Source organism: Oncorhynchus mykiss, chromosome 11, assembly GCF_057628025.1.
Source record: "Oncorhynchus mykiss isolate SJ-2025 chromosome 11, ASM5762802v1, whole genome shotgun sequence".
NCBI lineage: Eukaryota > Metazoa > Chordata > Actinopteri > Salmoniformes > Salmonidae > Oncorhynchus > Oncorhynchus mykiss.
Genome location: NC_143032.1, coordinates 74498212 through 74512916, shown reverse-complemented (window position 1 = coordinate 74512916; position 14705 = coordinate 74498212). Strand labels below are relative to the sequence as shown.

At 41.6% G+C, this 14705-nt stretch overlaps 1 protein-coding gene across 2 annotated transcripts in view; it reads left to right on the top strand.

Annotated features, from left to right (window-relative positions):
- Positions 1 to 2362: 2362 nt before the first annotated feature.
- LOC110536361 (neural proliferation differentiation and control protein 1) overlaps positions 2363 to 14705 on the top strand; it is a 45647-nt gene continuing 33304 nt past the window's right edge. Inside the window, exon 1 of one of the 2 annotated variants that reach the window (XM_021622107.3) lies at positions 2363 to 2818. In XM_021622107.3, coding sequence (XP_021477782.1) covers positions 2716 to 2818 — 103 coding nt within the window. In that variant the 5' untranslated portion in view covers positions 2363 to 2715. The remainder of the gene's footprint in view (positions 2819 to 14705) is intronic. The other variant, XM_090189156.1, reaches the window with a different exon arrangement.

Genomic DNA, 14705 nt, shown 5'->3' with positions numbered 1-14705 from the left:
CACAGTTCAATTTTAAAGCAGCCACATTCAAACAGCATGAACATTTTGCATGAACACATTGCTTATCGCATCTACGCGCTCTCCTCTCAACTGTTTCTTTCGCTTATAGACTTCGGTGCACAACACCGCTGTCTGACCAGGCGGAAAAAAACTTTCCAAGCCAAACCAAATAACCGCTACCCATAGCCTGCATTGTCACCATATTAGCTAACGACCTTATTAATGTCATACTCAACATGACTACCATTTTTATTTATTTGACCTTTTTTTTTATCAGGGAGTAATACTGAGATGAAGGCCTCTTTTACAGATGAGCCCTGAATGACATGAATTACAGAAAAAACACATCAAAATATAAACACAAAATGCAAGCAGAAAGAAACATCAGTAATAAGGTCCTCAATCAGCTAGAACTAACGCATTCGTAAACCCGCTACACTCATGCAGTACAGTTTCAGTTGGTGGCAATAAATGAAAGCCTTGACTTGGAAGAGTTCCAGTGTTGGATAGCCACAGCCAGCTAGCTAACATAGTATCACTCTGTTTTGAGCCGGGTGTTTGAAAAGTGATGAAAATACAATTAAGTATTGTGCTCTCCCTCTTCATTTTTAAAGAAATTAATTTGTTCAAAACTCTCTTTCCCTACATTTTATCCACTGCAGTCCTAGCTAGCTGTAGCGTATGCTTTCAGTACTAGATTAATTCACTGATCCTTTGATTGGGTGGATAACATGTAAGTTTATGCTGCAAGAGCTGTGACAGGTTGGAGGACATCCTCCGGAAGTTATTATTTAAGTGTAAGTCTATAGAATGGGGTGAGAACCATGAGCCTCCTAGGTTTTGTATTGAAGTCAATAAACGCAGAGGACGGAAACTATTCTGTCCTCCGGCTACCACATGACGCTACTCTACAGAGTTCTGTTGAGGCTATTGTAGACCTTCATTGCAAAACAGTGTTTTAATCAATTATTTGGTATAGTTTTATCAAAAAATTAGAAATGTTTCACTATATTAATGAAATTCACTGAGGAGGATAGTCTTCGACTTCCTCTTCTGAGGTTTGAAATTATTGTTTTAGTGTCCGCTTCTTGCAGTGAATTTGCAGTTCACAAACTATTTGTAATTATGTTCAGGCCCCCTGACCATCCGCTAAATGTAGTTCATGATCCCTGCACTAGAAGCACTAGTCTAGTGTCTTATGAAATGCACCTTTTTGTAGTTTCCTCTTCTGTACTGTCTATTACATTGACTAGATAGCCAAGTGACAGCTCTAACAATGGAAATACATGTCCTCAAAGATGGAAGCAGGCGGTAGGAGGCGAGATCAGATGGGACCATCGTAGCCAAGGAGAGGGCAGATACTCCATAGAGATAGAGGACTCATCTTTGTATCTGTGACATAGTGTCTGTGACCGCATGTGCAGCACCATTGAGGCTATCTCCATTTTAATGTAGTCAGTTTTATTTGTCTTCATTGGCTGATTGCGCCCAACTCATAGGAATCCCCACCCAGTTGACTACTTTAAAATAGTGGAAGCTCTCATTGGCAACGTCCATACTAAAACAGGCAATATCCATGATGAGTCCTCTAGCTCTATGAAAAGAGGCACAACTCTGATAAAGTCTTTTATGCAGCATACCACCCTGCATACCACTGCTGGCTTGCTTCTGAAGCTAAGCAGGGTTGGTCCTGGTCAGTTCCTGGATGGGAGACTAGATGCTGCTGGAAGTGGTGTTGGAGGGCCAGTAGGAGGCACTCTTCCCTCTGGTCTAACAAAAATATCCCAATGCCACAGGGCAGTGATTGGGGACACTTCCCTGTGTAGGGTGCCGTCTTTCGGATGGGACGTTAAACGGGTGTCCTGACTCTCTGAGGTCATTAAAGATCCCATGGCACTTATGGTAAGAGTAGGGGTGTTAACCCTGGTGTCCTGGCTAAATTCCCAATCTGGCCCTCAAACCATCACTGTCACCTAATAATCCCCAGTTTACAATTGGCTCATTTATCCCCCTTATCTCCCCTGTAACTATTCCCCAGGTCGTTGCTGCAAATGAGAACGTGTTCTCAGTCAGTTTACCTGGTAAAATAACGGATAAAAAATTTTTATAAAAAAATATTTGAAAAAATTGCCAAAATGCCACGTGCATCCACTTATATCAGTGCATTTGTAACAAACTAACCATTACGACACTTGTATTCGATCAAATAAACCTCACGTAGCAAATGAGCAATTACATGTTTTGTTGCCAAATTCGACACTCACAGACCTCCATACAAAGATTCCTCACTTCGTGGTATTATTTTCGTGGGCTGAATAACATCTCTCCCTTCGCCTCTTCCCCTCTGCCTGTAATTGCGGCTATGCGTACGGCACAACGGATTAGGAGAGCGTCGTGACGACATCGTCTACGTACCGCTCTCACCAAAGACCGACAGCTCAGCAATAACAGCCCTCACCGTCGTTTCTTCAAGCTTCACCCAATATAGCGCTCAACTCAATGGGATCCTGCGCAAAACACAGAGGAGACGGCATCGTTCACCATCGCTCTATTACCGAATCTGATAACTGCAACTGAGCGCTACTCCGCACTCGGACTACATATATACAGAAGCTGAACACATTTCCTGATTTTCCTTCTGTAGTAAGGGGATGGGGGTATGACCGACCCCCGACTCCCAACTCTGTTCCATCAGTTGTAGGAGCGCTTTGCAGCATGCTATCGCCGAGAAGAGGGGTCGATCACAGGCCCGCCGCTACGATTCTAACCCAGGTTGCTGTCATTGCAATCTTCGTTTCTATGAGCGCTTGTATGCCAGGTAAGAACAACACTTTTAATATGAAGTCGTGCATGTTTTGCAGACATTTATTAAAGTTGATGTGGATGATGTCATATGCTGTCAATTAAAACATATTTGCAGATGTTACCACGTTCCCTATAGGCCTACACCAACTCATGAAAATAAGACTGTTTTCTGACCATAGGCTATTTTAGAATTTAAAAGTGATATTTCAATTGGCGTGTATTCCCATTGTGAATGTTCTGTGTTTAAGCACGTAACTTCAGAGCACCTGTGGTTTCTGTGAGGCTTGTTTTTAAATCCCCCTTCAGTTTTTTTGGGGGGGGATAGCTCAATTCATAGTGCATAGCACAGACTACACAATATATTTGGGTCATGTTTCAATACATTCTATGTATTTGAAATGGTGTATCTCAAACACTGACATATTACCCTGGGGGAGGGGGTGACGCATCTGGCTGGGGATGACCTGATAAGATGTGACGTATGGCATGTCTGTGGATACTCACACTTAAACACTAATTACCAGAACCATAAGAAATGGCCGTTACTGACCAGTGACTACATTGCATGATTACCAGAAGGCCGGGAACCTTTATTAGGTTACCATCCTGGACTACACGACTGCAAAATGCATTACACTGATACCATGTATCATATCATCCATATGTAGATCCTTGGACGGACACACACACACTTGACTATAGTGAGGTCATGTATTGTCACCCGTGAGGTATCTTATCTTAGTGGTGAAATGGAAACTGGCTATCAGTAGGCAAGCTGTTCTGTGACACACTCCCCCTGTCAGAGAGACTACCCCTATTCAAGTCATTGGTCAGAGGTACTATGTCCATTCCAGTGATGGTATTTATGCAGTCCTGTGACACATTCCCCCTGTCAGAAAAACCAGCAGAGATATTCTGTGTATAAAGGGCAAAAATGCATCTAATGATGCACTTAGTTGTTATACGACTGGTCTGAGGCAGTCGGTAAATAACAAGTGTTTGAAAGTGCAACTTTACTAATGATGGTTTTGGGAAACAGCTTGGAGATTTAACGATGCTCCTACGAAGGTTCTAATGATGAGTTTAGCCTTAAGATGCTTTAGGAAACTGTGCCCTGTTTATTTTGCTCCATCCCTAATCTAGCACACCTGATTTAAAAATGGGTTGATAAGCTGAATCAGGTTAGTTACAACTTGGGTTGGAGCGAAAACCCACAGGAGGGTAGCTCTCCAGGGATAGGGTTCGAGAACCCTGTTCTAGGCTGTCCTGTAACACATTCCCTCTGTCAGAGAAACCACAGAAATAGATTCACTAGAATGGGAATCCCTATTCAAGTCAATGGTCAGAGTTTCCCGTGTGGCTCAGTTGGTAGAGCATGGAGCGTTAATGGCTAATTTCTCTGAAGGGGGAAAAAAACTATCAAATTCTCTGAGAATACATTACATAATACGAATAAACAATACCAAGCTGCAGCTTCATACTACTTGTCAAACATAATGGATGTTTGGTTCAAATCAGATGTTGATTACTATAGGTATTGAATATTATATGAATCCTTCTAAATTGAAATGACCCATGTCAGTGTAAAATGTATCCCAAACAAAAAACATAGATTTCAAAGTTTTTAAATCATACAACTCTATGCACAAGGACAGCTTTTAACAATTTACACTGATCATTTTACAAAAACATTTACTGGAAGAACTGTGCAGATGCAGAATTTAGTAAAATTATTTTGGTAAAATCTTCCTCAGTTTTCTTTGTGTCCACGTTCTCAAAAATATCTGCTCTGAAATAAGATTCAACGACATCTGCAGAAAGAATGGGGTGTCAGCTATGACATGATACATTGACTTTAAAACACTCTTTTGGTTATTGTAATGCAGTAAGTGAAGTGGATTTACACCTGCTATTATTTTAATGAGCTCTGCAAGACTAAATTTGATTGGTCCGGGCAAGACCAAATCTGAACCAGTCATTGACATCTACTGACTCTACTGTGCTGACCAAACTTGTGAATCCAACTGTTTGTGACTACTATGACTTCCCCCATTGTAGCCAATTCAATTGCAGAAATTCCGTTACCTATTTTATTTATAATTTTTTGTAATGTCGAGTTTTAATCACATAATAATTAATAATCAAAATTGATATCAGTAAAAACATTAATTCATAGGTCTATCTTTACTTGTTAGCTCTGTGAACTTTCATTATCCTCCGTCCTCATGAGAGAAATGAGAAAATATCTTAAAGATATGTTTTTTTTGGTAACAGAATTTCAAGGCATAAGGTAATGTTTCTTAAACTTACAGAAGGCAGAAAAATGTAGTCATATTAGCTGGCAGGGGTCTTCAATATTATTGTGTTTTGCTGTATTTCTAATCCCTTTTAAGACTAATACCTTTTCTATCTGACCAGAAGCCTTTGCTAATTCTACATTTTTAGGATGGAAAATGGGTAAACTATATGTATATTTGTGTGTGCGTGTATGTATATATGCCAAAACATGTGGCTTTCATTTGACACCCAATTTGACATGCTCATATGAACTTCACATGTTGGTGCTCATGGGTTATTTTACATGCCCAACGGCCAATTTAGGTGCAATCAGTTCGACTTAATGTCTTTTAACAAGATACTGTTGCAGGAATTCTTCTGTTTCTAACTACAGAAACCCTTTCAGATCAATCTGAGAGGTGTCATGGCTTGCTGAAATGAAACTAAGCTGTTGTTAGCTCTTAAGCACAGGTAGCAATGACAGACTGGGGTGTCCTAATTTGCACCCCCTTCCATTTTACAGTGCACTACTTTCGACCAGAGCTCAAAGGGTGGTCAGAAGTAGTTTGCTATATAGGGAATAGGGTGTCATTTGGTACTTAACCTGGGTCTGTGAGCTCTGTGCTGCTGTGGATAGAAGGACTGAGAGGAGAGCGCAGGCTTCTGTTAAGGCTGTAAAATGGAGATTATAACCTGATTATAGTGCCATAGAGGAGAGCACTACAGCTGTATAGTATTCTGCTCCTTAAAAGACATGTGCTGGGCTTGCACTGCCGTCCTGCACACAATCTCACCTTATTGTTTATTCACCTTCTATGTCCAAAAAATACTGTTTTTAGAGAGAAACATTTTGGCCACGCGGTCATGTTTTAGAGTGAAGCCGTTTCAGACCATTGGGTGACTTTTTGTCCCTGTGCCAGAGGGAGGCCCCATTTGTTAAAATTCAGATATATAATGTGGGTTTGTTTCTCCAGTCATTTGGGTAAGAAATAGGATGCAACCTCTGACTGTTGAAGGAAACCATAGGCTTTGTCCAACTCTTCTTGGAAGAGATGCCACTTGGAATACCAGAAGCACAATTAAAAGGCTATCAATGATAATTGAGAATAAGGGGATTGACATTTTAGTGTTGAGAGAAGAGAACGTTTCTGGGGGAAATCCATTGCTTTGTCGCTGTGGAGATGTTGAATTTGTTGTTTTGCTGATGCCCCAAGAGGAGGAGAGGTGGATGAAAGGGGGTAGGAGAGATGGATGAATGAAAAGGTTAGCTGCCAAGGTTTATTAGATGCTGTGAAGCGTAACCGGGGCAACACGACCATTGCAGTTCTGTTTCTTTCCCCGAAGGCGTTGGTTTTGGGAGCGAGACCGAAATTTGGTTCCTTCATCTCACCTGCCTCTTGTTGTCTTACAGGCTCTCATGTCTGCAGAGGTCTTGGCTTTAGCCTCAAAAGGAAGTTCATGGACTTGCTGTTAGACTGGCAGTCTAAGGGCTTTTTTTACACAAACAAATATTTGAAGTAAGATCTGATTTAAACATTAAGAAACTTTAATATGTTTTTTCATGTATTTCCTGGCCCAGTGTTTTGTTGTTGAATGGAAGTGAATGGAAAATGTCAATCGACTGACGTCACACATGGTGAACTAACTGGCCTGCTTGCTGCCTGTCAGCAGCTTTCAGATCTTATCGTGTCATAAAAGAATGACCAAATGTTAGATTTAGAGGTTCCAAAACCTGTCCTCTGTGCTGTGTGCGTCTTGCATAGCTGCGTTCCCCCAAGTAGTCAGAGTAGCACTGGCTTGAAGATGAAATCCTGTTGACATGTCAGTAATATGTTTTAGGCTTTCTGCTGATGTGGTTTGCTGCTGGCACTGGGAGGACCAGCTTTGTTCACTGTGTTTGACTGACTCTTACTGTCTCTTTCTCTCTAGCATATTTCTTTCTCGCTCTTTTGTTCTTTCTGTCTCTCAATCTCTCTGCTCCATCTCTCACTTAGCTGTTGTTGTGAATAACACCTCTGGTGTTGTAGGTTTACTGTATGTTCAATAACTCACTTCACTCTCACAGCTCATCACAGTACTCTCTCTCAAACCATGGTTACGCTTGAACCATCTAGGATGTCATGCATGTCCTGTTTCTAATATTAGATCATTTTTTTAAAGTAACGTAAGAGGACGTTTATAGACTACTTGACATGTCTGAAACCATCTTTGCTCTTCTTGAATCCTCCTTTCTATTCTGAAGAGAGATTATAACCAAAATCATTTGAATGATAGGTTCCTATTTTTGAGAGACTTATATTGTCCATTGCAGAGATCTGTTCCCAGAAACGCTTATATCCTATGAAGATCATTTCAACCACATCCTCAAATGAAGATTTAAATGTATTTAACTAGGTAAGTCAGGGGACCATGTCTAATAATTTAGTCAGGCACTGGAATAGAAGCCTAACTGATTCCCGGCCGCTGTCACACAACCCTGATCAATGGGAATCATTTGAATCAATTATATTTAAGTCTTCATGATTTACTGATATCAGGGATGTTAGTGTGTATTATCAATCATTCATTAGGCTGTATTCTCTAATGCATGAATCTGTTTGACTTAACATTTTAATGTTGATCGGTAAATCAACATTCTAGTAACCAGATGGAAATAACATTATATTTGTGCTTTTAATTCCAAAAACATAAAGGATACTACTACTACTCTGTTTATGAATACTAATTCATCTTATGTCATATTTTCCCATCATGACTAGGGATTGCTTTATGCCCAATCTGGAAGAACAGAGGTGAAATAATATGAAGTGCATTAAGAATAGAATGGGAAAAATAAAGTATATTGTAGAGGGAACATTCTTTGTCATATCTTTTTTACATTTATGCCTTAAAAAGCATTTTAAGGGCCTCCCGGGTGGCGCAGTGGTCTAGGGCACTGCATTGCAGTGCTAGATGTGCCACCAGAGACTCTGGTTCCGCGTCCAGACTCTGTCGCAGCCGGCTGCGACCGTGAGGTCCGTGGGGCGACGCACAATTGGCCTAGCGTCGTCCGGGTTAGAGCGGGTTTTGCCGGTAGGGATATCCTTGTCTCATCGTGCACCAGCGACTCCTGTGGCGGGCCGGGCGCAGTGCACGCTAACCAGGTCGCCAGGTGCACGGTGATTCCTCCGACACATTGGTGCGGCTGGCTTCCGGGTTGGATGCACGCTGTGTTAAGAAGCAGTGCGGCTTGGTTGGGTTGTGTTTCGGAGGACGCATGGCTTTCGACCTCCGTCTCTCCCAAGCCCGTACGGGAGTTGTAGCGATGAGACAAGATAGTAACTACTAACAATTGGATACCACGAAATTGGGGAGAAAAGGGGGTAAAATAAAAAAGAAAACATTTTAGTATCTCTTCTCTCATGTTACTGTGACATTCTGCATGGCTAAACAAGGACACGAAGTCCTCCTTGCATATGGCAGATTAAGTGCATAATTCAAACTAGTCCATCTCTTGCCATATTTAAGGTGGACTTTTTGTGTCCTTGTTTAGCTTTGAAGAATGCCACAGTGAATCACAGGAGAGAAGATACAGTAAATGAATATGTAGTGTGAAAATAACTATCAGGCTGGCAGCTGGGGCTATCTGTGTTATTATACAATACACTCTGGGGGGGGGGGGGGGGGGGCTCAATGACTTTCAATGGTTCACATGGACTCACGCCTGTAGGTTGTCTCAGGTGAGATCAGATCGCACTCACTACTAGACATTGTTCTGGGAATATTCAATGTCATTACCCTAGAAATAGATTTGATTTCAATGTTCAATACTGCAGACCAAATCACGTCCCCAGTCGACTTTCCCTCCATATGCAGTAGCGATTGAGCCTGGCCACGCGGTTACTTCTGAGCCTGGCCACGCGGTTACTTCTGAGCCTGGCCACACGGTTACTTCTGAGCCTGGCCACACGGTTACTTCTGAGCCTGCAGTATAGCTCGCTCACTGACAAAATACCTGGAACAATTCTACGTAATACACTTGAGACCATGACCACTAGACACCATATATGCAGGGCTAACCGTAGCCTATTCTGAGACCATGGCCACTAGACAGATACTTTTGGTTATGTACTGTATGTGGACACTTGGACATCTCATTCCACAATCATGGGCATTAATATGGAGTTGTTCCCCCCACTCTTCTGGGAAGGCTTTCCACTAGATGTTGGAACATTGCTGCAGGGACTTGCATTAAGCCACAAGAGCATTAGTGAGGTCGGGCACTGATGTTGGGTGACTAGGCCTGGCTCTCAGTCGACGTTCTAATTCATCCAAAAGGTGTTCGATGGGGTTTATGTCAGCGCTGCGTGCAGACCAGTCAAGTTCTTCCACACCGATCTCGACAAACCGTTTCTGTATGGACCTCGCTTTACACAGGAGCATTGTCATGCTGAAACAGGAAAGGGCCTTCCCCAAACTGGTGCCACAAAGTTGGAATGGTCTACAATGTCATTGTATGCTGTAGCGTTAAGATTTCCCTTCACGGAAACGAACTCTTTTCTCTGTATATATCGATGTTGCTCTTGCTGCTGACGATTCTCTGATCCACCTCTACGCTGACGACACCATTCTGTATACTTCTGGCCCTTTGGACACTGTTAACAACCCTCCAGACGAGCTTCGATGCCATACAACACTCCTTCCGTGGCCTCCAACTGCTCTTCAATGCAAGTAAAACTAAATGCATGCTCTTCAACCAATCGCTAGTCTGGATGGTTCTAACTTAGAATATGTGGACAACTACAAATACCTAGGTGTCTGGTTAGACTATAAACTCTCCTTCCAGACTCACATTCAGCATATCCAAAATTAAATCTAGAATCGGCTTCCTATTTCGCAACAAAGCATCCTTAAAGTCATAAAACTGACTATCCTGCCGATTCTTGACTTCAGCGACGTCATTTACAAAATAGCCTCCAACATTCTACTCAGCAAATTGGATGTAGTCTATCACAGTCCCACCCGTTTTGTCACAAAAGTCCCATATACCCACCACTGCGACCTGTATGGCTGGCCCTCGCTTCATATTCGTCGCCAAACCCACTGGCTCCAGGTCATCTATAAGTCTTTGCTATGTAAAGCCCCGCCTTATCTCAACTCACTGGTCACCATAGCAGCACCCACCCGTAGCACGCGCTCCAGCAGGTATATATATATATATATATATGTCACCCCCCCAAAGCCAACTCCTCTTTGGCCTCCTTTCCTTCCAGTTCACTGTTGCCAATGATAGGGGAAAAATGCAAAAATCACTGAAGCTGGAGACTTATCTCCCTCACTAACTTTAAGCATCAGCTGTCAGAGCAGCTTACCGATCATTGCACCTGTACATAGGCCATCTGTAAATAGCCCACCCAACTACCTCACCCTTATTTTTTTGCTCCTTTGCACCCCAGTATCTCTACTTGCACATTCATCTTCTGCACTAGAGGTCGACCGATTAATAGGAATGGCCGATTTAATTAGGGCCGATTTTTCAAGTTTTCATAACAATCGGTAATCAGCATTTTTGGACACCGATAATGGCCGATTAGATTGCACTCCATGAGGAGACTGCGTGGCAGGCTGACTACCTGCTATGCGAGTGCAGCAAGGAGCCAAGGTAAGGTGCTAGCTAGCATTAACCAACAATCAGTCTTAACATAATCACTAGTTAACTACACATGGTTGATGATATTGCTAGTTTATCTAGCTTGTCCTACGTTGCATATAATCGATGCGGTGCCTGGTAATTTATCATTGAATCACAGCCTACTTCGCCAAACGGGTGATTTAACAAGTGTATTCGTGAAAAAAGCACTGGTGTTGCACCAATGTGTACCTAAACATAAATATCAACGCCTTTCTTAAAATCAATACACAAGTATATATTTTTAAACCTACATATTTTGTTAATATTGCCTGCTAACATTAATTGTTTTTTAACTAGTGAAATTGTTCACTTCTCTTGTGTTCTGTGCAACAGAGTCAAGGTATATGCAGCAGTTTGGGCAGCCTGGCTCGTTGTGAACTGTGTGAAGACCATTTCTTCCTAACAAAGACAGCCAACTTTGCCAAACGGGGGATGATTTAACAAAAGCGCATTTGCGAAAAAAGCACAATCGTTGCACGAATGTACCTAACCATAAACATCAATGGCTTTCTTAAAATCAATACACAGAAGTATATTTTTTTATTATATTTATTATGACATAACATTGAAGGTTGTGCAATGTAACAGCAATATCTAGACTTATGGATGACACCCGTTAGGTAAAATATGGATCGGTTCCGTATTTCACTGAAAGAATAAACATTTTGTTTTTGAAATTAGTTTCTGGATTTGACCATATTAATGACCTAAGGCTCGCATTTGTGTATGTTGTTATATTATAATTAAGTCTATGATTTGATAGAGGAGCCTGGCTTAGCGGTGGTAGGCAGCAGCAGGCTCGTAAGCATTCATTCAAACAGCACTTTACTGCATTTGCCAGCAGCTCTTAGCAATGCTTCAAGCATTGCGCCGTTTATGACTTCAAGCCTATCAACTCCTGAGATTAGGCTGAAAATACTAAAGTACCTATTATAACATCCAATAATCAAAGGTATATGAAATACAAATGGTATAGAGAGAAATAGTCCTATAATAACTACAACCTAAAACTTCTTACCTGGGAATATTGAAGACTCATGTTAAAAGGAACCACCAGCTTTCATATGTTCTCATGTTCTGAGCAAGGAACTGAAACGTTAGCTTTCTTACATGGCACATATTGCACTTTTACTTTCTTCTCCAACACTTTGTTTTTGCATTATTTAAACCAAATTGAACATGTTTCATTTATTTGAGACTAAATTGATTTTATTGATGTATTATATTAAGTTAAAATAAGTTCATTCAGTATTGTTGTAATTGTCATTATTACAAATATATATATAAAAATATCGTCCGATTTAATCGGTATCAGCTTTTTTGGGTCCTCCAATAATCGGTATCAGTGTTGAAAAATCATAATCGGTCGACCTCTATTCTGCACATCTATCACTCCAGTGTTTAACTGCTAAATTGTAATTATTTTGCCATTATGACCTATTTATTGCCTTACCTCCCTAATCTTACTTCATTTGCACACACTGTATTAAGACTTTTCTATTGTGTTATTGACTGTACGTTTGTTTTTTCCATGTGTAACTCTGTTGTTTGTGTCGCACTGCTTTGCTTTATCTTGGCCAGGTTGCAGTTGTAAATGAGAACTTGTTCTCAACTGGCCTACCTGGTTAAATAAAGGTGAAATCAAAAAAAAAATCTTAGGCTGCTCAGCCGTGGAAACCCATTTCATGATCTCCAGACGAATAGTTATTGTGCTGACGTTGCTTCAAGAAGCAGTTTTGAACTTGGTAGTGAGTGTTGCAACCGAGGACAGATGATGTTTACGCGCTACGTGCCGTTCTGTGAGCTTGTGTGGCCTACCACTTCGCGGCCGAGCCGTTGTTGCTTCTTGACATTTCCACTTCACAATAATAGCACTTAGTTGACCAGGGCAGCAATTTGATGAACTGACTTGTTGGAAAGGTGGCATCCTATGACAGTGCCACGTTGAAAGTCACTGACCTCTGCAGTAAGGCCATTCTTCTGCAATTTGTTGGCCGCTAGACGCATAGGGCCAACAGTAGCCCATTTTAGGCCAGTTCCAAAACCAAGAGACATGTTCAAACAAGACATTGCTCTTTTGCAGCCCCAACCAGCAACTCGACAAACAGAGAACATTTTGAGAAAATGTGACAGAATAATTACATTAGAGCACTGAGCTACATTATGACTCATATTTGTGTTGCCCTTGTGTCCTGGGTGCATCCCAAACGGCACTGGTCTGAAGTAGTGCAGTATACAGGGAATAGAGTGCCATTTGGGACTCATATTAGTTTCAGATTAAGGGGAGGAGGAGGAAAGAGCAGGGGGGAAAATTTTACAGAACCAGCTCACATTTGTTTACATCCCTGTTACTGAGCATTTCTCCTTTGTCAAGATAATCCATCCAACTGACAGGTGTGGCATATCAAGAATCTGATTAAACAGCGTGATCATTACACAGACAGCTGTGTTATTGTGCTGGGGACAATAAAAGGCCACTAAAATATTATATCCGATGTCACAAAGTGCTACAGAAACCCAGCCTAAAACCACAAACAGCAAGCAATGCAAAGGCAGTAACCTAGGAAGAAACCTAGAGACGAACCAGGCAGAGGGAGAGACACACACACGTTCGGTGAACAGTTCATGGTTCCATAGCCGCAGGCAGGACATTTGAAACCGGAGCAGCAGCATCACGAGTGGCAGCTGCAACCTTTTCTCTGTCTCTAATGTATTGTGTCCTGCTATCAATAGGGAATATATAACTAATATATGCATCACTGGCTTGTGTCATTCAAACCCATATGGTGCCATCAACCACAGCTAGAAGGGACCCAGACTGAAAAAGGTCTCTGCAGTTTTAAATACAATACTTAATGACATTAACTCATTATCTGAGACAGCCTTACAAGAGATGCGCAACGAGGCATGTTGTCACACATACTGCGTGTATAGAAAAAAAAAAGATTATCACGGTGGCATGATGTTGGCCTGGGGGTAGGTTCATGACAGTCATAAATACCTCTTCCCCCCTTTTTCCTCTCTTTTACATTTGCAAACCCCTTGGTTAACATAGAGATTCTGGGAACATCAGAAGGTGAGGGGAAATAAACTATATTCTGGTAATCCGACCAATTGAACATGTGCAGTGTTTCTTAATGAATATGATGTCAGTTCGGTTGTCATCTGAGACATTCTCATCAATGATAAGATGACATAAACTCTACAGTGGAAAGTCTACACATCAGAGTTATCGGATTCACATGGAATTGTTGTTCAATTCAAATGTTTGAATATGAAATTGTTTGTGATGCGATGAAATGTGATTTTAGCTTCTAAAATGTGAGAATTGGGTTTTCATAAGGTTACCCTAACCCTAACTGCTCAATCAGTGGCCCGTCCCTGTGAAGAGTCATGGGTTATAACACTTTTCAGACACACCCTTCTCGCTCCACTATATAAAGCCTTGACGAAAATGTAACCTCCTGTTCTGAGGATGTGAGGACGACGGTCCGATGTCAAAATGGTTCAGATAATAACTACAGGACGAAGCCAACATCAGCGTGAGCTTTGGTTGCGAATGGTATGAACTTTAAACACTTATTCACCACAGAAGTGATACTTCCTAGCCGTTGAGTTAGCAACAGCAGCTGCAAACGAGGGTTAGGAAGGAACAGACAGAGTATCCCGTCTATCACACAATGATGTATCCAATTGACCACCAGAGACATTCTTCAAAGGACTCGGTTTGGCAACACGACCTTCCATCTACCACCAACCTACTGAAGCGTAGCTCAGAGTAAATATTTATTGCATTTTCCTTTTCCAAATGGGCGGTAATTTAGAATGCATAAGATACTGTATTTACGATAGCACAGCTTCTTCCTTTGTTACTCTTTCACTCAAACCCAGCCCCCTTTCCTTTTGTGTAACAAGCTGTCATATCTGTTCCGCCCGCTAGGGACGATTTCCT